This window comes from Cyprinodon variegatus, unplaced genomic scaffold (genome assembly GCF_000732505.1).
Source record: "Cyprinodon variegatus isolate N-32 unplaced genomic scaffold, C_variegatus-1.0 Scaffold154, whole genome shotgun sequence".
In the NCBI taxonomy this organism is placed as follows: domain Eukaryota; kingdom Metazoa; phylum Chordata; class Actinopteri; order Cyprinodontiformes; family Cyprinodontidae; genus Cyprinodon; species Cyprinodon variegatus.
In genome coordinates, this window is record NW_015150607.1 from 792410 (window position 1) to 819996 (window position 27587).

The 27587-nt window shown below is 36.0% G+C and overlaps 1 protein-coding gene across 1 annotated transcript in view; it reads right to left on the minus strand.

Moving 5' to 3' along the window:
- The window catches only part of esyt2 (extended synaptotagmin-like protein 2), a 67578-nt gene that overhangs the window by 20038 nt on the left and 19953 nt on the right, over positions 1-27587 (minus strand). The window contains 5 exon segments of the mRNA XM_015377453.1: positions 143-253; positions 400-576; positions 2173-2293; positions 9312-9367; positions 24427-24516. Of these exon segments, the coding sequence (XP_015232939.1) occupies positions 143-253; positions 400-576; positions 2173-2293; positions 9312-9367; positions 24427-24516 (555 nt within the window).

The following is a 27587-nucleotide window of genomic DNA, read 5'->3' on the forward strand; positions in this document are numbered from 1 at the left end:
GCACCGCACATTTTTAGGGGAAAAAAAAGACGTTTAAGTGCGCCTTATAGTCGTGAAAATACGGTACTTTATATTCTATCCCCAAGCTGAACAGAGGAAGTGCAATAAATCATGTTCTGCTTTGAAAAGGTGTTATAAAGACACAGCAGGAGAGGAAAAGGGAAGCTAACCTTCCTAAGAAGTCATCTTTGTCTGGATCTTCATCAAACAGCTCGATTTCCAGATGTTGACCAGAGGGCTCATACACAAGAGCCTTAAGGAAAAAAAACACGAAGAGGCTTATTTAGAGTGCTTGGTAAATAGAGGAAACTAATGATGTGAAAAAAAACAATCACATTTCTCTTCCCTTTAATTATTAGATTAAAAAAGGCCTCTGTTTTGATATGTCAATATCATCACCTCATAAACCTCATTCCACTTGGGATGGAGGCTCTCCTTTATCGTCTTGCTATGGAACATTTGATTGCTGACATGCAGGATGCCATAAGGGTCCGACTTTCCTTTGATCAGTCCTCCCAGAAATTGATCCTTCCCTTCCAGATCCTGAGCCTCGAGGAAGTGAATCCTGAGAACTCCCTGTGGTGATATGCAGAGCAGAAAGATAAATGGTGTAACTGGTCATTCAAGTCTGGAGAGTTACTTAAAAACATTCGTTTCAATGTTTCAATGTGGAGAGAGACACATTCTTGAAAAAGTTCAAAGAGTAAACAGGTTATCTCAACTGCAAGTTGCTCAAAATTGGGAACAAATATGAGAAATTAGTAATCCAACACAAGCATGTTAATAAGGTGCAAACTCTAAAGGTATTTTGAAAAAGTAATATTATGAAACTTGAGGTGTTTGTCTCTTGTCAAACTCAACTCCAGACAGTGTTCATGGATGCTGGGAGAACGAGAGACAATGAAATTAGATCCTAATTGAAGCAAGTTAAAAGTGATATAAAGTCAGCTTTGATGATGGTTGTATAATTAGCTGACAGGGAACTATTTTTTCTATTTAAATAGAAAGAACTGTTTATAACTAAGCACCACCAGCAGTTAAAAATCCAGTTTGGTAAAAAGACAAATTCAAATCATCTTGAAATAATTAGCAGACCATTTATGCAACTGAAAAGTGGTTTACTTTTAACACTTTATAATGTCTTATCTCCTTAATTTGGGTGCAGGCAACACACAGTCACACTGCTGCTGTACACATCGTTTCAGATCATAACTGACAAGGATGTATATTGGAAAAAAGAAATCATAACAAAAAAATAATAAATTCATGTTTTGTACTATTTTATACATCATCTCTTAAATGTTAAAATTGTAATAATTTATTAATTTTATTATTCTCTGATGCCACATCGACACCTCTGTAGTATTTCATACAATGCAAACAAGTATTATATGCAGCCTAAACTATCAAATCCAACACTGATTCTGCAAAACAAATACCACTGCAGAGAACTAATCATCATTTCTAAACTGGCTGCACCTTGTAAAACCTTTAGTTGGAAAATGTTGGCATTTTCTTCATTATTTATATAAGGTGTTTCATTTAGTTAGTCATTAAGGCTCAAAGAACATAGATTTCAATCAAAAGTGTGAATAAAGGCGACTTAGTCCAGTGAAATGACAGATATAATTATAAAAGGACTTGGAGAGCACAGACTTCTACCAAACAGCAAAATTTGCCCCCAATTGTGACTTGCACCTATGCAAAAACTCACAGATTATCAGGATCATCAAAACATTTTTAATTAATCGATCCTTAGTATGAGGAACACCTCTGATAAAAACAATCTGTAAAATACATTTGTAAGTTTTCAAATTATCCTGCTAACAAACCAACAACATTCCCTTTTCTTATGTTTCTGTCTTCAGTAAAATGCCTCCGGACTTTTGAGTCTGATGCCGAGGCTGTCATTATTCACTGCTGCCACCCTCTGGGTTAGTGGTGAACTGCTTGTTCCACCAAATATTTCTATCCCACAATGTTAGAGAATCTTTAAAAAATCTCTGTATCCAGATTATGATCTAGATCATAACCAAAACATGTCATTAAAATCAAGCCATAACCTTTCAAGTTATCCTGTATACAGACAGACAGACAGACAGACAGACACACAACATCTCTTAAAATCATAAGCTTCTTGGCGGAGGTAAATACAGAGACTTGCTTCAGTACCTTGGGCATTGGAAAGCGAAGCTTAGCCAGGTCCTCGTCTCCAACCAGAGGGATTGTTATTCGATTGGGCAAAACCACATAACTGTAGATTATGTCTTGAATCAGATTGTTGGAGAAGCCGCTGCAAGGACAATAAGATGGGTGGAGATGTAAGAATGTAGGATAAGGGAAACAAACGGAAACCAATTATTGCATTAAGAGTACACTAAGGGTATATTCAGTTTCATTCTTTTATGCTATAAAGGAATAGGGCCAGGAATTTTGAGCTGATGCATCTTCTAGATTACATAATATTTCAGAGATGTGGGATGACAAGGAAGGAAGTGAAAAAATAAAATTACCCACTGTCATTCTTTTATCAAGCTGGCTTTAAGGGGCATACTGGAAAATTACAATAACTGCTAGAGAAATGTAATTAGAATGAACTTTCATTAAGCTGTCAGGCCTTTCCCCTATGATAGATTGCTGTGATTATGGAGGAAGTGTCAATATAACACGATGTGTCTATTTTGATTAAAGAATTATTTCTTCAGATACCAATCAGTTGTAATTCTGAGAGGGCCTCTTAAGTGATTCATCAATCAGTCAAACAGAGAAAATACAATATGGGCTTCCAGAAATATGACCAGGCTGCAAGCAGGACATAACATCTAGTCAGAAAGAACCTAATGAGTCCATTCCCTTTGATTCGCACTTATACAGTGATATGATAGAGTGCCACAGCATGAAAACAGACTGCATGTAATTTGTGACGTAAATCTGTAAAAAGATGAATCATTGGTGTCTTGCTGAATAACACCCAAGGTTATTGTTCTGTCTGTTTAAATCATGAAAATCTGATGACCCTGATCAGCCAGGACTGATGTACGGGTTCAAAATTCAAATAAACATCCAGGATTTATATAAACACCTTAAAAGGAAGTCAGATCAAATAATTAAATAAAATTAGCAAATAACCAAATTAACAGGTGTGTAAAATTGAAAAAATTGATAGCAAGAAATTTTAACCAAAGTTTAATAAAAATGTACCAAAATACTGGTGCAACTCAAAGTATGACAGGGAATTTATCAAACCACTTTAAATTTAAAAAAGTGATTATTGCTTATTATGCTTATTCATTATAAAATTAGAGATTTTATGTCATTATGTCTGTCCATTTTTAATAATTATAGGCTAACATTGAATGAAACCCCAAATCTAAAATAAACATATAAATAGAGAGAATAGTTAATGACACGTTAAGAAGGATTAGCCACCAAAGGGCAACTCTGAACGGTTAGAAACTGCATTAAAAACTGCTGAGTGGAAGAAAAAAGTTTTGAAATTGGGGGACCTTTACAAGATGTTTACTGTCCATGCTTCAAGAGCCAACACATTCAACAACTCAAGGACATGGGCTAAAACTGTCCAATTTATTTTCCTAAAGAAGCATAGTCATGTTATATGCATTTACAAACCGCACAAAAGAAACATTTGATTATGATAAAATAAAATAAGGTTATATACAGTAAGCATTGATTCTGTTATTAGTTTGTTAATATTTTCTGAGCCTAAATAGAATTGTAGCAAAGGAACAATGAGCAGACATAAACAGACTGGCACTGTCAGTAGTATAGTGGAATTTATCAGAAAGCCAGATGGTGACTATTGATGCAGCTTTTAATAGAGCCTGACCTAACATGACCACCCTACAATTCCTGCTGGTGTAATAATGGCTCAGGGTGGTGAAGAAACATCAATATTGATTAAATAACCTAATCTGGCAACTCTAATTTCTAGTGAATTTTCCTCAAAGCTTCGTATCAGAACATTAAGGGAAAAGAAATACAATTCCCACTCCTAAAATACACAGAAAGGGACACAGCATTAAAATGCTTGCACTGTTAATGAGGTTTGAATTGAATCTGAAAGCGACAGAAAAACTAATTAACACTGGATCTTGGACCTAACTATTTTCACAACCCTGCTGGTGTTAGCCCTAAACTTCCTCATTGAGCCCCACCGTTGCTTTTGGAGACATAAACGAAGGGCTTAATCTACTTATAAATTAGGCAAAAACTGTATAAAATGCTAAAATAACAAACAACATTCCAACACAATGGGGTAATTTTTCAGGAAACTTTGTAGGCAAGTGGGGTGATCTACAAGCACACACATTTAAAAAATGTCAAATGATTGCATTATGCCCTTACGGCAATCCTGACTCACATCATGGGCTATCTGCCTCTATGCCATGCAGCATTAGGTCCATGTACTGAAGAGCTAATGGTCTTACTTTTAAGTAATTATTTATATATGGTTATATATATTTTATACAATATTCTCAATCTTCTAAGAAAACTAGATTTAGGTTTTCATTAGCTGAAGGCTTTAATCATTAAAATTAACATAAAACAATACATAATTCATTTCAAAACTGCTTGACTTTCTTTTAAATTAAAATACTGTACTGAATGAGGACTTAAATAAGTTTATAATCCCTTTGGCTGAACCTTTATTTATTTGCATGTTAAATCAAAGAATACATATTTAAAACAAAATACTGTTGATGAGGGACATAACATAACATTTCATAACATTTTCTGCAGCGACCAGCAACTTTCCAAAACCTCCAATGCCAGTTACCAGCAAGAATAACATCTATCCATCCATTTTCTGTTATGCTTCATCCCTGTTGGGGTCACCAGGGGTGCTGGTGCCCATCTCCAGCTGTCTACGGGCGAGAGGCGGGTCACACCCTGGACAGGTCAGGAAGCATAACATCTCCTGGAAAATGTTTACTTTTGTTTAAGGAAATGAAAAAAAAGTGATGGACTGATAAGAATAAAGAAAAATCCAAGCGTATTGGTTAAAGAACAAAGGAAATTTCCAATAAGTCAGTTGGAAAATAAGGGGATAATAGAACAAGAAGAATTAAAATCTAATTCTGTGTCTAATGTTGGGTGAATTTAAAATAATTAGAGCTTTTAATGAGCAATGTAAAGACCCTTTAACCCTCATTGGACTGGTTAAGGCTACGGCACCAGACAGCAGCAAAACAATATATTGCACTACACACACTGCTTTAAAAATCTACTTCTGGTAGATTAGGTTACAGCAGTCCAGTAGTCCTAATGCTGTAGAAACCTTTTTAATGGTTCAGCATTACTAGTTGATTAATGTCTTTAACCACTGATCACTATGAAGCACACTCTCTGCAAAATAGAGGATATCACTAAATTTTAATCCATGTCGCAAAGGAAAAAAACAGCATATCAGTAACTTGGTTGATTCTGAGACCGGCTTAGTTACTTTCTGAAGCTATTCATAATGTAAAGTCAGTTTAGGGTTATTAACTTAAAATTAATGTCAACAGTAAGCTTAAAATACATCATAAATTACATTTTAGAACAAAATGACATTATGCACTACATCTCTGAATGAGAACTCAAAAAAATCCGGCGTAACTAATTGAAAAACCTGTATCAACAGTTCAACATCTTCTTAACAATGACAATATACTTTAATGTCTTCCAGTCAGGTTTCCGTGCCAACCACAGAGACAGCCCTGATTAAGGTGTTCAATGACATCTGTATAAATTCAGACCCCTGAAGAACCACAGTGCTGGTAATATTGGACCTCAGTGCAGCGTTCGATACTGTTGACCACTCGATTTTATTAGAGGGTCTGAGAAACTGGGTCAGCCTTTCTTGTACAGCGCTGGACTGGTTTAAATGGACTCAGACCTGAACCTTCAGAGCACATAAAGGCAGTCAGCCTTTTATCACCTGAAGAACATCTCCAGGATTAAAGGACTAATGTCCAAGCAGGATCTAGATAAACTCATTCATTCTTCATAGGTTTGTCTCAAAAGTCCATCAGTGAGTTGCAGCTGATCCAAAACTCTGCTGTCTGTCTGATTATGAAGTCCTTCCACTGGCTTCCTGTAGCTCAGAGAATAGACTTTAAATTCTTCTTAGTCTATAAATCACCGAATGGATCAGCACCCTAATACGAAACAGATTTTTCATCAGTGTATGTCAGCCTTCTCTGTCCACACAGACATGGAGAAGCAGCAATTAGTTCCTATGCTCCACTGACCTGGAAAAAATTCCCAGAATAGAGTTTTTTTTAAGTCGAAGTTAAAAAAAGCAACATTAGTTCAGAGCTGCCTTTGACTGTTGAAGTTAAACTGTTGACTGAGGTATTATTAGCTTATAGTTGTGGTCCAACTGCGTTATTTCCTTCTCTATCTGATTTTATCATGTTTTTTATCTGCTTTTATTCTGCTTTTTGTGGTTCAACTTTTTAACGAATGTTCTTACTTTCATCCTGCTTTTACTTTTCCTCTATTTTATTATCTACTTCTTGTAAAGCACTTTGAATTGCGCATGTAGTGAACTGTACAATACATATAAACTTGCATTGCCTTAACTTACGGTTACTCACAGAAATATTCCCAGACATTGTACTTCTTCATGTTTTGTTACATTGCTACTATAAAATGTAAATTTTATTAAGAAACATAAATTCTGACATCCTGATTTTAAAATAAAATAAAAGATTTTTAAAGATGTGGCATCCATTTGTTTAGTAAGATTTCCTTTTATTACCCTGAGATACAGTCTTTTGCAAACAGTTGCCTTAGGTAGTCACCTAATTAATGTTAGAGCTGAAGGCATTAGGAGAACATCAATAAACAAAGAAAAAAAGAACAAACAGACCAAGACACACAGCAGAGGGCTCATGCATAGCTGTGGAGATGTTTTTATGGAGGGTTAAACACTAAATTTAAAAGAAAGAAAAAATCTCACACCTTAACAGCAAAGTGTTATCTAAAACATGATCCAGTTTCTTTTAAAATAAAGAAACAAAATGACTTGAAGAGACAGAGATGCTTTGCCGTTGTCTTCTGGTGCCAAGAGGAAGTAGACATTTAATTATTCTCCATTTATCATTTAGAGAAACAGTTACATAATGGCCTGCTGAGAGAGCTGGAGCTTCTCTAAAACAGCCAGCGACAGGGATTCCTGCTGCATCAGTGCTTGTAGCTGCAGTTTTTCAGCTCTTTTGTTGTAAACACCAGAACTCCCACATGTCTGTGTGTTTATGTGTGTGTAAGTTATTTATGTTCGTATACCTCTACTAACTGCATCTGTAGTACATGCATGCTTTACTGGCTATGTACAATATAGCGGTAATGGTTTTCTCTGGCTATTGAGTTGCATGGATTTGTCTTTGCAGTGTTACTGTATGATTTGTACTAATAGTTTAGTTGGTCACTCCATCTTTTCTGCTGTAGCAACTACTAGATTGCCATAAAATCTATATGTTAGAGTGCAAACATATATCTTTTACAGAAGATAAATACTATTGGCATTAATAGTCCCCAAGTGTGCCCTCATGTACAATTAAAAGGAGAATTTTTTCCTTTTTACGGTAAAATGTTCCCACGTCAGCAGAATTCATTGGCACCTAGATGAGGCTGTTATAAATATTCAGAGCTCTCGGAAGAATATTTTAATTCCTCCTCCAATACCAGAGCTTTTATTGCACAGTGCAGGGAAAAGGTGGCCTTTGCAAGTTGGATCTGTTTTGTTTTTGATGTTTTGAAACTTACATGTACAAGACCACATAAATTAAAAAATCAAACAAAGATAACCGGATAATCTAAACCAGGCAGTTCTAAATCAATTATATCCATCATTATAGGTTGGGAAACAACAATGCAAACCAAACTCTGGCTACTTTTAAATGCAATCGACTTTTTAACCTACCGTAATAACTGGTTGTTCCTCCTTTGGCAGCAGAAAAGTCCATTAAGTGTTTGCAAAAAAATTATAGGTTTTTTTTTACATCTCCGTGGAGGAATTTTGGCCCATTATTTGTTATTGTTTTAATTTAACTACATTGGAGAGCATAAACAGTGCTTCATGTCTGTCCCCTTGTATTTTCTTTTATTGAAAAAAAAAAGTTTCCACTCAATTAGGCTGCTGTATCTTTCAGCCACCATAAGGGAGATGCCTGTTACTAAAACCTCCAAGCTTCTGTGCTGAAGGATGGCACTAATGGCAAAACAAGCACAATAAAGGGAATTTTTCCAGGACTAAAATGTGTTTCCAACAGAAAAAACAATACACGTATATCCAAAGAGAAAGACAACATTAAGAAGCAGTGGTTTTCCATCATTTTCACACCAAATTTATGACTGCCCTAAAAATGCTTAAAGAGAAAATACAACCTAAAAGTAAAGGTATCGCTTATGTCGCTTTCTTTTATAGTTCATTGGTTCCCCTCTCTTTTGTCATTTTGCAAAAAAAGGTAAGACATTAAATAGATTAAACAATATTTTAGCATTAAAACTGCAGTTATAAACATTGCTCATTTTCTAAACGCCTTTACTGAGCAAAACATCGCCTTGTAATTACAATCTGCTCCATATTCAGTATGATATAAACATTTTACTACATAATAAAGCTTTATGGGAAGCAGTTTTTACATATAACAAAGCCCATTGCTTTTAATATCCGAGTACCTCTACTACTGCAGCTTCTTCCTCTATTACTTCAAGTGCCTCCCACCACTACATCAGGCAACAAACCCCACAGCACGCAGGTTCAGCCGATTAGTTTCATCCCCACAGAGCAAAGAAACAAAGGGATGGAAGAAAGCATCCGCTGGGCTCTGCTTGTGTCAACAAGTCTTTCCTCACGACCTGGGTACGTGACAAGCTGCTGTAATCTCAGAAATTACATGAAGTATTCATGAATGTGTCACTTTCAAAACAGTTTAAATAATTAAGGAAACCACTTAACAATGAAGCCAATAATTGCGCCTGGATGAAAGTGTCTCTTAATTAGCTCCTATTTGCTTTTCACCAGGTCCAGTTAAAGACTATTCTCTAGCGTGTCACATGTCAATTGGAACATTTACTTTGAATCTCAGCATCAATGTAAATGGTTACCTAGATTGTTTTTTAAATGTGATCAAATTCTTATGCATTTCCATAATGACAGAAAACAACCACATTTACAGAAAAGAAAGAAAAAAGGAATATACCCAACATCCCTAAAGCTATACATTGAAAACTTCCATTATGTCCAAAAATAACAGCATTTTCTGCTGCAGAACAAGAAAAACAAGTTTAACTTTACTTACTTGAGGCCAGGAATGTCCAGAATATTGGTGAGGCCAGTCCAGTTTATGTCAAGGAGCTGAAATGAAATTAGAAGAACAAAATAATGAAAAAAAAAATGAGATCATACTTTTATACCCATGGGTAAGACTGCAGTAACAAAGAGTGTGAATGACTCCAAATGGGTCCATACACTCAACATTATTGTTTCCTGCCACCAACTTCCTTTTACCTCCCTGCTTCATGCTTTCTGGCCGACACACTGGCTGATTGATTATAGCACTCACAGAGAGCTTATCTCAAGCTGCAGCAAACTTTTATATTAAAAGTTTCCTCGGGAGAGTTGCTTCTGTTTGGTTCCTTCTTACCTCATTATAATTCAGCATTTACTTGTTTAGCCTCATCGAAATGTAACACCTGTAAAGGGTTGCTCTTTCATTTTAGAGGTTTTTGACTCATTTTTCTCAAAGGTTTAAAAAATAAATTCTTCAAATAAAAAACCTTGTTGAGTATTCTCTTTAATAATTAGTAGCAAAACAAAAAAAAACCCTTAATTTAACTAACTATTCAACCTCTTTTTAATGATTGCTCACTATGGGATTTAGAGTATTTACTTTCCTTTGGATACTTTTTTATGTTAATAAAATCTAATAACATAAAACTCTCCATTTAAACAATATCTTTATTGAAATCCTAGGAATTTTTAGAAACAACATGCAAAAAACTAATATTTTAACTTCTCACACATCTATTCTGTCAATCAGATTTGGAATATATATATATATTTTTTGCATTAAGCAGTACCTTTGCAACATAAAGGAATAAAGGGCTATTAAGTTAAAGGTGTAATGGGGTATTTTCGCACATTTTTGAAAAAACCTGCCCTCTCTCTCCACTTAAAAAAAAAATGCACATGCACAACCCTGCACCCTCTCCTGAGAGGGAACCACTATTAAACACGTGTTTGTTTAAAGGTTGCTGCTTGCATCACTCATACAAGCTTACTTTCCAAAAGAAGATTTTCAATTTTTCCACTACAGTATGTCAAACTCTCCACCGGTAGGTTAAAATGGGGACGAGCGCTTAGGACGGTCTTATGTAAACATATCACCAGAATGACTGACAATTAGGAGGACCATTTTGATGATCATACCGGAAAAAAAAACATCCTCCACTACACCTTTAAGACAGAACATTTTTTAACAGGCAAGGTCTTTCATTGCTTCAATTTTCTTCCATATCTTTGAATCATTAACATGTATCAGGTGCAGGTGTGTCCTGTAGTATTTTAGAAGTTGTTCTGGGTTCCTTTTTGAATTTTTTGATGCTCTCTTAGAGTGATTTTTGTTAGTTGGTCACAACAGAGAAGGTTTGCCACTATTACCAGTTCTACATGATTTATTGGTAATGGCAGAAAGTGTAATTCACTGAAGTCTTAATGATCCAGTGAACCACAGTTATGTACATAATGCAGTTTTGTGCAAAATTGCTTGAGGAGACACCCGCACTGTAGCATCAATCTTAAAAAAACATTAACTGTCTGGTGAACACTGCAGCTTGATGCAATTGTGCACACAGTAAAAAAATAGCCTCTTTCTTCATTTTCTACTGGCTAATTGCTTTCCATGTGTTTACATTTTTTAACCAAAAAAATATATTTTTACCATTTAAATTAAATTGTATGATTTTTAATACATGGTAATGTTGATAAAAATCTTCATTTTTTGGCAAAATTTTTAAAAGCAATATTTGTTCCCATCAGTCCAGGAGAGAAAGGTGAAATGGAAGTGATATCCCCAGCATAATGCTGTACTTTGTCATGAAAAACACAAAGCGTTTCTCTTGAAAGAATGATTTTACTTTTTAACTTCAAGTTTTATTTTAGATCTGACAAATGAAAACTAAGAAGGGCTGCAACTAACGATTATTTTGTAAATCGATTAATCAGTCGATTATTTTTCGATTAATGGATTAATAATCGGATAGCAAGAGGTTCCTTAAATAAGACTTTTTACAAAATTAAACCAGGTGAAACTAAAACTTTTCCACTTGATGAGATCTGGATAGATCACATTGTCAGACGAATAATTGTTGATGTTTTAAAATCGTGGTATATTTACTACTGTAAGTGGGTTGCTCTGTCAGCTAAAGGCATGTTTTAGTCTCTTTACTGCAGTTAACAATTAATCAGTTTTTAAAATTAGTTGACGAATATTTCAATAATAGAGTACCGTAATCACGTTTAATCCAATTAATTGTTTCAGACCTAAAACTAAGTTTTATTTAGAAGTACATTAATTCTAGTAAAGAAAACAATTGCATAATATTATGTTTGTTGTTAGGTTAGGGGAAATTTCCATCACAAAATTGTGTTGGGCCAAAAACATGAAGAAACAAGGATTTTTTTGCAGCATTCCAGGTAAACAACAGGGCAGCCATCATCACCTTTAGAAAATTCTAAATGTATGGAAACTTTAGTGTCTTTAGGCTACTAAAACCATTACTCAGTGAAGTAATGTTGCAGTCAGACCTGGATATGTAAACTAAATATTCCAGAGCTTGTTTGTGAAAATTGGGGAATCTAAATGTACTGTTTTCAGGCAATCCACAATTTTGACCTTTTTTGTGTAGATCACCAAATATAAAAGATTCTTTACTGTCAGACAATTTTTAGTAGGAACTTATTCAAAATGAATATAGAAACTCAACCGACCATATATTGTAGCGAAAAAGCCACAGCAGGATGCTAATGAGTCCTACCACCTCCTCAAAATGGAAAAAGTACTCCACTGTTCTGTTTCAGCTTTAAAAACAGTTTAATTTAGTGTAAGGTTTGCGAAAACAATTAAATGTTATCAAGATGAAATGAATAAAATGAGGAAGGTTATAGTTTTTTATTTTTTATTTTTTATTTTTTTTATTTTATTTTATTTTTTTTACATATTTATACAATAAAACAAGAGTGTAACAACATAAATGTGACTCCTAGCTGATGGCGGCAGTAGGTTATGACAAAAAGTAAGGGGTCCTTCATATTTCTTTACAGTCCCTTTAAAAAAAAAAACATCAGAAACTAAAAATACATATTAATGGTTGCCACTTGATTCTAAATGCATTTTTTTAACCTTTCACGTGAAACGCATAAGCAGAAAGCTGCGACCAGGCTCGTTGCAGCGCACTGGACATGACATCATGTGGAAACTTTCTATTCACACAAACAATATTATCACAGGACAGCTTATTGTCAGTGGTGTTAAACTCCTGCTCTGAACTTTTACACAATCTCCTCTTTTACTTTGTAACCTTAACAGCAGCACAAGTAGCTGCAATCCATAATTATATCCTGATGGTCTGGAGCACACCTGAGCTAAAACCCAAAGCTGCATATAGAGTCTGCAGGCGAGCTAGAGGAGAGACACTACTGACAGGAGGGTCTCTCTGATTTCTCAGGAAAACCCTTCTGCTGCGTTGGCAGCAAGGGATGTGAAGGCTGTGCCTTGACAGCTTACATCCACAGTAAATGAAGATACCTCTTCATCAATATTCTCCAGACACGTCATTGCAGGAAACACATTCCTCTCTAAAGGTTTCACCTTGGCTGAACATTGTTTTGACTCTGTGATGCAGATAGTTTCACCATCTTTCCTCAGAGATTCTGGCCCAAAATGACATGATCTGCTTCAGTGTTTTTTTTTTTCTTAGAGGAGCTCTGACTGAGTTCAGGTGGTTATAGAATACTGCAGATTCTCTGTCACATCCAAGAAGCCAGATTGTGGTTGAAAAGGAAGATTATCTGAGCTCTGTTAAGGTGAAATAACTTAGTTTTAATAAAGCATCCTGTACAAGATGAGAGCAAAAACTGTAACACAGAGCATCCACATCTGAGTGTAAGCTCTGGCGCAATATAACCTCTGTCTTTTATACCCAAGGACAAGAGAAGTGCAGGAACATTATGACAAACTGTGAGAACTAGCTTCTCAGCAAGGTGCTGTGAGAACTGGCTTCTTTTTATCTATCTTTTGCAGCTGCAGAACCCAAATCCTCAGGCTGGCAAAGCAGAGAAGCACATTCTACAGAGTCCATAAGCATATTAAAACAAAGACTGAAACAATCGGATTAATCAATTATTGAAATAATCGTCAACTAATTAACTTATCGTTTAAGCGTAACTGGAGTATAGACACTCTAAAAACAAACGCCTTAAGTTGACAGGGCAACCCACTTAGAGCATATACCAAAATTGTAAAACATTTTTTACAATATATAAATATTTTTCAATTACGATAAAAAACAACAACATTTTTGTCCATCATTTTGCTTTATCTAGAACTCCTCAAGTGGAAAAGTTTTAGTTCCACCACATGTGAATTCTGTAAAAAAAATCTTCTACAGTGTGTAATAATTACAGGGATATACAGTCAGAAATGTAATATATTATACATAACTATGTTATTTATCATCATCTACGAGCTCAGCCTCTTAACCTTAATATTTGCGTTGCCTTAGAATTCGTTATTTATAATTACATAGGAGCGGGTCTCGCAGCCATGGAGGCAGACATCTTTGCGCTACGGCAGCGCAGAGCCAACAAACTAGCGATTGCGAGATCGCCCATTACGCTCGAAAGTAATTGCGGCAAGTTGAGAGAGATGAACTGAGACGGTACTGAACAATAGATGGCAGTATTAAAATTATCTATGTAAACAAACCTCATCACTTGAGAAGGTAGGTGATGCGGACGTCGTGGAAGACATTTTGTCCCGTAACGCTCGCCGTGCTGTTGGGGGGGGGGGGGAGCGGTGGGGGGGAGATGTTCATGTTGCTGCGGTCTGCAGTCTGAACGTTAGATGTCGCTGAAAATTACACACTGTAGCTTTAAGGAACTTTTAATTGACAAATTATAATACAAACCATGGGTTAATCAGTGCTGGAGACTTGGGTTCAGAACGAAATGAAATGAAATGGAAATGTCATGTCAGAAATTTCTTTCCGTACACACAGAGTGTATACAAAATGCCAAAAAGGTTTGTCTAAGTCTAACAAATATCTCATTAGAGCTACATAGCGAAGTACTCTTCTTTTTTTTTTCATTTTCTGATTTCTAAATCTGAATTTTGCTACGGTTTCCTGTTCTTAAGTGATATTATCATCTCCTCCTGCTGAGGCCCATCTGATCTAATCTTTGAAGTGTTCTGCTTTAAGATACAGAACTCTACACACCCTGTTAAAGCCAGTGCATATTTGAGCCAGTGTAGCCTTTCCAACACATTAAAACAATCTGCCTTTTCTACTCTGACAGTCACACCAACATACCTGCAGCTCGACAGATACCCTCTCTAGACTAATGTTTGCATCTCCATAAGATGACAGGGTCTAAATCCCAATAGACCATACTCTATATAAAATCTACCCAGAGACTTTGGGCCTGTACATATTATGTGTGCATGTGTCAGCAAGTCAACCCTCTGCTGCACCATTCAGAACATAAGGACCTTGCAGCAGCAAAACAGTGCAATGTTCAAACTTTTTCATTCTTTAAATGTAGCTGAATATAGAGCATCATAATTATGTTTTCTTATTTTTTTTTTCTGTTTGAAAAATCCAGCAAGCTCAACATTGCATCCTTCCACTCGTTTTATGATTTTAATTCATATTACTTATGCAGCCTGTTGGGTAAGCAGTGTGTAAAAAACTGTTGAAGAGTTGTAGTGTTAGTTAGATGGTGGCAGAGTTTTTAACATGACTACCTCGAAGGAAGAATGTCCTGGATTTAATCGCTTGGGGTTTTAGTGCTTTTTTTATTAGGTAGGGCTGCAACTAAAGATTATTTTGCAGTTTATTTTTTTTGATTAACTGATTAATAATCTGATAGCCAAATGTTCCTTAAAGAAGACCTTTTACTAAATTAAACTAGGTAAATCATATTGACAGACAAACAACTTTTTATCCTAAATGCAAAATGTTAATATTTATTTTTTACTGCTCTAAGTGGGTTGCTCTGTCATTTAAAGTCATATTTTAGTCTCTATACTCCAGTTAACGATTAATGGATTACTAAATTATTTGAAGATTATTTCAATAATCAATAATCCTATTAATCTGATTTTTTGTTTAAGTCCTATAATTAGGTATTCAAATAAAAAACCTTATTTAAAATCTGATTAAGATAAACACGGATAGAATCTTTACCTTAGCTTTTTGAGTAAATTTTAAAGGTAGCTTTTTTTGTAGTGCAGGAATTCAATAGGAGAACCTGATTAAATGTATGGTTTATTTTTTTCTATAGATTCAACTGCAAATGCAGTATTTGTTACTTGATTTCATACTATCCATGTTGTACCATCAACTGACTATCGTTAATATCAGAAGAAGTTAAAATAGTAAGAACATCCTATGCTCGAGATGGTCCCTAAAAGAAAAAGAAAGAATTAAGGAAAAATGTCTAATAAAACTTGTCATTCATTTAACAGAATATAGAGGACAGTATGTGTTTAAAATAAATGATGCATACCTGCTCACTTAAATATTCATAAAAACCACAGCGGCTGTCAGGGCTCTCATTAGTTTCCAGAATAATGAGGTGAGGGACTTTGTACTTTTGCGAAATGGAAAGTTACTGTCGGTGTTATTCACCACCACAAGAAATGTACAAGTTTCAATCAGGATAAGATGAGGGAAGATTTGTGATTAAAAAGTATCAAAGAAGGGCTTGAATAGAAGGAGCCCAGCACAGAGACGCAAGCTGGATCAGCCTCTCTGTGGTCTTTGATCTGTTTTTGCCTCTGAGCTCTAAGAGCCGCGTTTTCTTAATGAGCCTTTCTCCCCTTATATTCAGTCTCTACCTGCTTATACTGCAGCAGACTACAGCAGACAAAACTAAACGCTGCAGGGTGGTGGGGGAGGACTGCAGGACTGTAAATGATCGGGAGGTGGACTCTCAGGGGAAACCGTGGCGTTGAAAAAATATTCCACACTCAACCTTTTGAATGTGGTTGGATTGATGTAATGCATAAAAAATATGGGAATACTGCCTTTTTTAAGGTTAAAGCTTAAATGACTTCTTCTTAATGACTTCTTCTTAGACTTAGACCACTTTTTTAATCCCACCGGGGTGTTTCATTTGAGCAGTACACGAGACAAACAAACAAACAAAAAAAAAAACATGTAATAACATAAAAAAAAAAAAGAATTAAAAAAGAAAAATGTGAACAGATTTTAATTAACATGATTCAGACTGTTTTTATCTTTCAATGTTTGGCAATTATACCAATGGATAAATTAACACAGGAGATTCTCGATGAAAGCCTGTTAAAACCTGCCCATGATAACTTGACAGACTCAAAAATACTTTAGTTTCTCTCTGCCTTAAAGATATTTTATTTGTTTTCATTCTTTAATTCTCTTTTTTTTAACTAAGAAATTTTAAAATCACTCATCTCTGCATAAAGATGTGTTTTGCAATCAGAGAATGCAATCAATAACACACTGTGAGCACTCAATCTGAGAACCATTGGGTGTAGGTGTATTTTAAGGGATATGTCTCTGGGGACAACACTCAATATTTCTGAGCTCCCAGTGCAGAAAACCAATATTTGGAAGACAGAACAGTGCCAAGGCTACTCTTCACTGTTTTGATAACATTTAATAAAAATACCAAACACTAAACTAGGAAAGCTGTATTGCCTAAAAATGTGAATGTGCCCCTTATACAATAGATATTTCTTTTAGGTTACACACATTATATGTGCATCTAAAATCTGACGTATTAGTTTTTTGTAATTCCAGGGCTGCCACGCTTCATGTATTGAGTGTAGTGTGACAGTCACTTAATTTAACCCATTTTCACGCACGTCCCAACACATGACATTTCTTATTCAATACTGCTTGCCGTAGTTTGAGTAACTCTGATTGATTGAAGGAGATAACTAATCAGAGATCATTCCACCAGTCCTCTGTGCCTAAATGTAACCAACCACAGAAGGCCCCACACAATATAAACCAATTTGAAGCAATATAAGGTGGGTCTTGGCATATTTAACTGCCTTATACACAGAACGGCAGTAACATTTAAAATCCACTAGAGGTTCTCCTGCTTGCTGAAGGTACCTACCCAATTTTGTTCACTACTGATTCGGTGTTTCACTACACTACTACTACTATTAACTACACCCTTGTAATTTTTTTTAAACTTGGCAACTTGGTAATTCAAAAACACAAACCTATATACTTTGAACTTGGGATATCACTGACAATGACCCCTTTCTTAGTCATTTAGATCAGTACTTCCCAACCTTTTTTTGACTTATGTACCCCTTTGGTCATTTTGTCTTACCATACCGTACAATAACTGATAATAAAATAAATAATATTTTACTTAATCTTTTATTAATTATTAGGCATTTTATGCTTTCAATTGCAAATTAAAAAAAACAACATAAACATGTTGCCTGGAAGTGAGTAAATAATCTAAATAAATACAAAATAAATATATCATAAACCTGTATTTATAAGACTGGAGCTCCTCTGAGTAAGTGCTTTATAGTCACATGAATTGGGAGTCAAATATAGAACAAAATTTATAGTCTGACTAACTTAAGCAGTTTTACCTGTTTTCCTCAAGACACCGGAGCTGCTTTGATGAACTCCGATAGCTCAGAGTGAAAAACAGCTGATCCCAGGCTCTTCTCTACATCCAGTCTGTTCTTCTGCTTGGTTTTGATTAGTGTAAAAACCTAGTTTTTGGTTAATAAAGCTTGTTTTATTTTTCTAATGGCTCACAAAAAAAAAAATAATAATAACAGATCCAAGTCTATTTTATTTTTCTACTTAATAAAATATTTTTATGTAACCCTTGAAATGCATTCACGGACCACTAGGGGTACAAGTACCACCTGTTGGGAATCACTGATTTAGAGTTTAGATATTGTCAAGGCAAACTTTTCATCCACAGGGTCTTACCCCATTGACGCCAAAATTTATATACCAACACTTTCATCAAATACAGAAAAAAAAAATCTGCTGACAGTAAACTAAATTGAAATTAACAAAAGTAGTAATAATTACAATTGATTAAAAAAAAAAAAAATGGAAATCATGACAGAATATGTTAAGCCAGACTTCATTGTTCATGAGCAAGGAAATTTAATTTGTCCGCGACTGTTTTCTTTTAAAATGATTTTTCTAATAAAAATGATAAATCAATGTTTTATTTCACTAAAATATCATTTAGGTAATTCTAATTTATTATTATTTTTGCTGTTCTGCATAATTTGAACAAAGTTGAGCCCAGCACATGAAAAATGTCCCCTCAGCAAACTTTACTCTTGTCACAATGCAGTCAGGAAAGAACAGTTTGCCAGGGAAGTGCCAAACTCAGACTTCTCATTTGATTTGCCATACAGAGACCCCCCAGAGAGCATGACTCTACTGCTCCAGATTCCATTATCCACATCTTTTACGCCACTACATTGGATGCTTTGCATTACACTTCATGGGAAAAGGCTTGTATGCTGTAAAGCAGTGGGTATACAGTATATTCCATGAAGCTCTCCACATACACCTTTAGGTAAAAAAGTATTTTCCTCCACACAAAAGAGGCCTGATCTTCAGAGGGTTTGCATGCAGGGTCTGAAATTACCTTTTTGACTCAAGTCCAAGTGGACCGGAAGACACAATTATTTACCGGCTAAGCATTACTTTTACCGGCCAGGGAAAAAAAATATTTCTTCTATGATAGTTTTAAGAAATATATGATTTATCTAAGGCTTTATGTTAAATGCAAACAAAGAGTTACAGTAAAAGGTAATGTGTCAGGTTGTGTGGAGGTTTTGAGGACCCAAATGCAGAGAGGAGTAGGCACAGATGAGTTTGGATGATTTAAAAAAAAAATCCAAGAAGAACAGAGCGAAAAATCCAAAAACCAAAAATGCTGAGAACCAAACGAAAACCAATAAACATCAGGTAAAATACTCGAGGGAAGCAAGAGACTAGACAGCAATGAAGCAACATCTACAACACAGCAAACCGGCCCTGAGTGAAGGCTCTGCTGCTCTTTTAAGCCCAGCACTCCTTCTTCTTCTTCTTCTTTTTTTTTAATGGCGGTTGGCAAACAACTTATAGGTGCATTACCGCCACCTTCCAGAATGGAGTATGGANATCCTACGAATTAGGCATTGGTACAAAGGCAGACAATGGAGAGGGATATGAAAGCATGTGAACATATTTGGACCATCAAAAAATAACATATATTCAATATTAAAAACATATATTTATATGCAATACAACATTATATAAATTATAATATTAGTAATTTAAAAAATCTGGCTCCAGGTGGGCACACTTTACTGCAACAGGATGGGGAAATGACTAAAACTCGATATTTTGGCATATAAAAAAAATACAATGTAAAAGAGACTGCAGACGCAGGTTGATTCTACAAAGTACGAAACACGGTTATATTTTTTCTTATTCTTATGTTTCATTTTTTTTTTCATACTTCAGTTATTTTCATAAATTTATTCTTTACTTTTGTTAATACCATGTGGAGATAGGCTACCTTTTTAAAGTGCTATTAATACTATTTAATCTAGATATTGCTTTTAATACATCTTGATCATTATTTCTTTCATCAACATTGCTTTGAACCTCATCTTCCTCTAAAAAACTGCGTGTGGAAAATACAATGTGCTCATTTTAACAGGAGGAACCAATTTCTAGACCACCCACAACAGGCCAATTTGTTGCAAATACTAAAAAGAAATTGCATGGGCAATTTAATGCCCCTTATTTATAATCTTTTAGGCCCTATGTGTATACACTTTATGCACTTGTGTTTTCAGTGGTAAAATATTTCAGTTTAAATGTTTTCGAATAATCTTTTTCCATAATCTAATTCAATCTAAGCTGATTTTATTAAAACTAAGATAATGATATAGACCTCCTGTGTGGTTTAGCTTTAAAGTTTCAAATGTCTTCTGCAAAAGAAAAAAAAACATAGTTTTTTATTAGATACTTCTGGAAAACCTTCCATCCTACTAGTGGCTCTAAAAGTAATGCTATTTGAGCATTAAACACCTCAGAGCAGCTTTACCACCGATCAAATAGACCCGAGGTTAAACCCTTATCTTATATTTTGTGGCTTTGAGTTGTTTGTGCAGCTTAAAGCATCTCATGACCAAAGTTTAATCTTTAAAGTAACTTTGGCATTGATTTCCTGATCTCACAATTTGAGAAAGTCAGGAAATCATGATCTATAACCTTAAAGTGTTTTCTTCACGAACGCAGAAATTACTCAAAACGCTCAGAAGATGTTCAACAAACAATGAGAACATTCAATCTAAACAAGCACCCTAATTAACTAATAATTTAATAATCATGTTTAATAAACAAAATATTCCCTTAAGCATGGCACTCTGTTTCAGAGGTTATATAAACAAAATGCTTGTTTATTAGAGCAGCAGCAATTAAATCTAACTGCAGAATGTGGTGCATCTTCTATTTACACCACAGTGAGTCACAAGTATTGTGATCACACACACAGTTCAGACTGGGCCAAGACCTCACAGGGTCTGGAAATGTCTAATTAATGACTGTATAACCAGGCTTGCTGAAAAGAAAATAATATTAATTTGTAGGTCTAGGAGTTCTCAAATGCTTAAGATTTAACCTTTTATTCCCAGTATACCGATTTAGCATTTCGTTTCCTCTTTATAGTTTTAAACTAAGGGTGTTATGCTACCATTTGTTTACCTATGGGACTACATTTTAATTTATTGCCTGAAGCAGCTTCATCTATCAGCCTCCTATTGAGGAGCAATAGCTCCACTTAAACCCTGTACGTCAGTTATAGAAATCTGTTAAAGTAGGTCTAGCTTGAGCTGCAGCTATTTAAAGTCCTCCTAAAGCTCCACGGAGTCAAAGCATTTGCTATAAATCGGTCAAACAATTTTAAGCATTGCAGTGGAAGCTCACCAGAGGTGTTGAACTGTGAGCTCAATGGAGCGCATGCACTGGAAAATACCAACAAGGTGGCAGCATATGGTGCCAGATGACTATATCAGAGACTGGCTGTTAGTATTTGAAACAAAGGGAGGAAAATAACTGAAATCAAGCAGCAAATTAAAACAATAACACGTAATCCATCCACATAAAGAAGCAATTAATTCTTTAATGTCTGAGATTTTCAATGATGCACCGACACAAACTGGTGTTTTATTGTAATGTATTTGTGAAGTAGACAGAAAATTGTGTGGCTTAAAAAGAATTTACAGATGCAAAATCTGAAAAATGTCAAGGCTTTTTGCATTTAGCCTTCAATAGTTAAAATCAAGTTCTCACTGGAAATATAACTGCAGTCCCTTTGTGGTATGAATACATTTTAGTCGATTCTTCTTGTCAAATTAGCACAAGCTCAATCAGACCGTATGGACAGCGACTATAAACATGTTCATGTTTACTTCGTGATAAATGTTATGTCTTGATAGATCACGTCTATTAAAGTTGCATCTATTTGTTAATTTCTTGTTGTTATCCTACTGGATCCATTCTTCCTCATATCTTGTATATCTGCATAAAGTATTCATCCCCAGGTTGGCTCTTTTGCCCCTTTTATCCTTCACACCAAAACGCATGACAGGTAATGTCTTATACGTCTTTGGAGTATAAGTGGAGTTGCTTTATAGGTACTGTTGAAGAACACAATGTCTACAATATAATCCTGCCTCATCAAGTTTTACCACATAAATAATGTTAAGGGTGATTTCAATAAACAGTCTACTGCATGTAGGCCAAGAGTATGGTAAGGTGTCAACTAAATAGAGTGCCCATTTGTAATGATTTTCTGGTTCCTCTACAGTTTTTGCTACAAGCCACTTCTTTTCTTGAATGAGAGATTGTGCAACACCACTCATGTTTACGTGAAGGAACAAATATGCTCCCCAGAGGTGGAGCAACTCGCGGTGAGCATGAGATCATACTATCTTTCATTAGTTTGAGAATGTAATCATACTCAGTGTTTACAGAGGACCACCAGCAGGGCTGCAGACAGTGACACCAATTTAGCAGACAAGTTAAACAGGTTTTTCACCCGGTTTAACTCCCCTCACACCAGCCCCCTTCCTGTCCTCAACTCTTAACATGTCTCAAACCCCCAGCCTTAGCTACATCTAAGACCTGAGCCTCAGCCTGGGGGTGGTCCCCACTCTCTGGAAGACCTCCTGTGTCGTACCAGCGACCCACACAGCACACCAAGGAACCGGCCCACTTTAGACCGGTCACCCTGACCTCCCACCTGATGAAGACCATGGAGCGCCTCATCCTACCTCACCTGCGCACCATGGTGGCCCCACCATGGACTCGCTGCAGTTTGCTTACTGACCGTAGGATGCCATCATCTACCTGCTGCAACGGGCGCTCATTCACCTGGAGACCACCGGGAGCACAGTGAGTCATGTTCTTTGACTTTTCCGGCACTTTCAACACCATCAGCCAGAGCTGATAAGGGGGAAGCTGGAGGACGCTGGAGTGGACAAACATCTTGCTGCCTGGACCATCAACTACCTCACCTACAACATCGATAGCTGCCATCTCCAGAAGTTCTCCAATGAATCGGCCATTGTAGGCTGTGTTTCTGAGGGGAACGAGTATTGGATAACCAAATGGAGTATTGATAGGTCATCATGAATTTTGTGGACCGGTGTGAGAAGAACCACCTGTGTCTTAATATCAGTAAGACCAAGGAGATGGCGATTGACTTCAGGAGAATTCAACATATATCTTGGTAATATATTTGTCTATTGTTTCCTCTTTAACCCTGCCCTGGCAGGATATAGAAACTGTGGAGAGCTTAAAATACCTAGGTGTTAAAGTCAATAATAAACTGGACTGGACTCATAACACCGACGCCGAGTTCCTTTGCAGTGTGCAGTTTGATGGCAGCAGGTCATTCATCCCTGCTGCCATCAAACTCCAAAACGGGACAATACAACATTAATAACTTGTTCAATGTATAATGTGCAATTCTACTATTTGATACCCTGTACAATAACTTGTTTCTCTATATTTGACACCCAGTGCAATAACTATATATATATATAAATTCCCATCTATACTGTATGAATACTCATGTTAATAGCCTGCGCAATAATCATGTATAATAATGTATAAAAAAATAAGAGATTTTATACTGTATATACCCCATGCACCTTTACTCTTTTTGGCACCTTCATCTTTCAATAGGTGTAAAACAGTACTTTACTTTGATACTCAGCAATTGTTTACACAACTCGCTTTTGACCCCCTCCACATGCTTCACCTCCTGGTGTGTACCTTGGTTTCCATGCTATTTGTTCACTGATATTCTCTGAGCCAATCACAGAGCAAAAGGTGAAACAGTTTCAGGAATGCTTCAGACAACTGATCATATTAGTCTATGTAAGGTATTAACAGCAAAGGGAGCTGAATACAGATTTTACTTTTTAAAGTTCTCCCACTCTGTGTTGGTGTATCACATAAAGTACCTTTGAATTGGTATAGAAAGGGTGTTTAAGTCAAAATGGTATGAAGCTATTATCTATTAGCTAGTATCTGCTATTATCTGTCATTATTTATCCCGTATTATAACCCCACTACTATATATATCATCCATATCCTAACTTTCCTGTATAATCTGTTTATAGGTTTCATATATATTCTTTTTATAGCCTCTTACAATTACTATCTGTATATATATATATATATATATATGTATATAAATATATACCATTTATAGTCCATACATACATAGTCTCTGTGCACGTGTAAATAAATTTCCTGTATAGCACTTCCAGATAGATGCAAACTAAATTTTGTTGCTCTGTACTTGAGGCAGTGTAATGACAATAAAGTTGAATCCTATTCTAATTTTATTCTAAGCAGGACGGTGGTGGCAGTCTTTAACACTTTTGATCATGCGTCACAAATGCAATAAATATCATACTGAATAATTTGTACAAGAATGACTACAGAACACATTTTGAAGATATCCGATACAATTTTTCAAGCAAATAATGTAATTCAAAACCTTCTAAAAGAATCCATTTATTCAGACAGTTGAGTTATAATAATGTCCAGCATTAGAGCATCACAGGGATTTGCACTTACTGGCTTCTTAAGGAAAAACAAAGACAGTCCTCCAACGAGAGGCACGTCCCCCAGCAAGGGCTCCATCACTACCCTTAGCACGCCATGGATCTATGGAAACACAGGACAGAACAACAGTAAGACATCCAGACATGCAAACGGGAGGCTTAGTAAAGCTAGAGCTTGGCATTCCTCAGCGGTTGAGCAGCCGGAGCTGGAACACATGACAGGCTGGGAACTTGATCGCTGCCTGGCTTTGCACCTTCCAGCTTTGCTCTCCACATTTGCTGTGTCATTTTTATTCAAATTATTAGGACTATATGTTTTTTTGTTTTTGTTTTCTTTTACTTTTTTTTTTTTCGGGGGGGTGGGGAGTTATAAAACCTGCTCACAAATTAATATAAAAGAGCAGTTCATTTCTTTCATTATTTCTTCTTTTTTATATTCATAATATTCAGAGCGAGACAATGTGTGCACCTAAACCGAGACTTTACAGTATTTCTTTCAGTCACCAACATAAAATAAAGCTATTTAAAAGATATGAAGTACAGATAAATAAGCATAATATGAGTGGGCAAAATTGTCTCACCTTTGATGTGTAACTAACAGTTCCTTTTACATCCCTATTATGGAGGATTTATGGTCACAATGGGTTTTCATCAAAGATTTAGGCAAACTTTTTTAATAGAGCAGTATAACAACAGAAACAGTGATCTTCACTAACATAGGGTAATTGATATTTCTTTTTTTTTTCAATGGCTCCATTTAGAAAACTAAGAGGACTTAAAATCAATACAGCATTAGATTTATTAGAGGATTAAAAGATAAACTGCATAAAAGGCTAATTACACACAATCAATGACCAACAGGATTTAATCTAAACCCTCCTGAAACAAACAGTGACTTAAAGTATGAATTGTTCATAATGACTGTAGGGGGATATGCTCTATGCAGGTCTGCATGAGCTAAATAACAGGCATAGGGTGCAATTAATGTTCCCCGGGGGAAGATATAAAAACCCTTGGAGGAATATTGCAGATCTCTCCTTCCGCCTAATGTTCCTCAACAGCTAAACCCAGAGCCACTGAATCAAATGATCAGCACATAGAAATGCAGAGAAAATGGTTTTAGTAACATTATCTTAATAATGTTATTTCTATATAAGATGCTACAACCTTTACCTTTACTTTGCTGTTAGAAAAATGCACATCCGCCCAACACTTTCCTTGAGGCTGCTGATCATTGGGTAATTATCAAAACCTTAGAAAAATCCCACACATTGATCAAAATTGGAGTTATAACTTAGTTGAAATATTGGTCCGTGGTGGACTCTGGGGCAGATCAAAGGAGAGGAATGCTCACTGGTACTGCTCTGATGAAGAGAGAATGGTCTAGATGTTTTTATGGAAAGTTACATGCTATGTTTACCTCTGGGGGAACACCATACACAGTAGGATGTTGGGCCAAGACAATCCATCTTGTTGGATTTCCCTGATTTGAGATCAGAGGAGTCATTATGTTCCACAAAATAGAGCAAATTAATCCTAACACACAAGTAGGATTATTTCCTCGATATCAGAACCTCTCCAAAAGAGAACATCAGAGCCGAATTTAGCTCAAATATCTTGCTGTGTAAATCCCCCTTTACATTTTTATCTTTATTTCAGGGTTATCCAGCTTTGTAGCTCAAGGAGTAAGAGGAGAAAAACATTGACTTAGAAATTATTGGTAAAATTTTAGAAATTCAGGTCTATAATAATTTCACGTGTTCCCATTTAAATTGCTAAACTAACACAGGCTATTTGCAGGGCCATATTATCTTGATCTCTCTAGCCTCTGGTGAGACTGTTTTTAGAGTTCTTTGGTGTTTCTGATTACCTGATCCTGACCTGTTCTGCTTCTCAACAACTGAGCCTGCCTGTTCCTGTTCTGATCTGTTTGCCCGACCTCGCTTGGGACTCCTGCATGTTCTCCAGGACTGCAGCATCTAGGACACTCTGGGCAGCACCCACCACATCTTGTTGGCAGCCCACCGGCTGGATCCTACATTGTTCTCTGGCAATGGACTGAACTTGTAAACCAGGTTAGTGACTCACATGGATAATTATCCTCTGTCAGATTATCATGACCACTAACCTTTGTTTCTCTCCTGCAGAGTGTACTGGCTAAGGTGTGGGCAGTGCTATCCAAACATTGAACAAAAGTTTCACTATTGTCTGATGGGTCACTTATATGTCTGCATTTTGCTGGGGCAGACGAACATCCTTGGACTCGCTGTCAGAATCTGAGCCGCTTCCTACCTGGTCATCCTCATCAGTCTCTCCATGTCCGCCCAAAACACTATCATCAATAATTTGAAGCATTTCTAAAGCCTATTTTGGTGTTTGATGTTTTTTGAAAGCCATTTTTCTGTATTAGCCAAAGAGTTCTAGGTAGAATTTTGGTTTCCAGGCAACGGCATTATTTTTGACGTTTTCATTTTATCGAAAAAAAACTACATGAGAATGAAGGAAATATAGAAACAAGAAAACTCAGTGAACAACATATGATTAATGTAAATAAAGTTCTATCCCTTTAAAATCTTAAAACCTTCAAAATGACGGTTTTGGGAGTTCTAGGCCGTTTCTCAATTCACAAAAATGTGAGTACAGACTTGTGTCCTTGCCAAGTATGTTCTTGGGAAGAACACAGGAAAGTATGGACTTGGGGAGAATGGGGGCACGCAGTATAAAGCTGGGTCAATTGGAACAGAAGCGTACTCGTGAAGTCACCACATGCCCGGCTCGACCAGAGCTGCATTTCACCTCCTGTTATTAATAGTCTCTAGATAATAATAAATTCCTACTTTTTTCATTTTAGTGGCGGAATGATAATTAACAAATCAATGAACATTTTCCAGAATAAAACAAAAAAATTGCCATCAAAAGCAGCGGTACTTCACACACGGCTATGCAGAGAGAGGGCTGCTGATGAGGTGCTGAGGTTAGCCCTGGCTGCCGTTACCCTCGGAGGTCCGCTGGTTGCTGCAGTCCTCTTGACTTCTGATTTTTTTTTTCTTTTTAATTACGCATTAAATCGGTAAAAGGGCCATATAGTGAAACTTTAAAGTATAATATTCTCACATCAAATGATCTTAAAATGTACTTTTACTGAACAACAGCAACAGAAAAGAGAACTTTTAA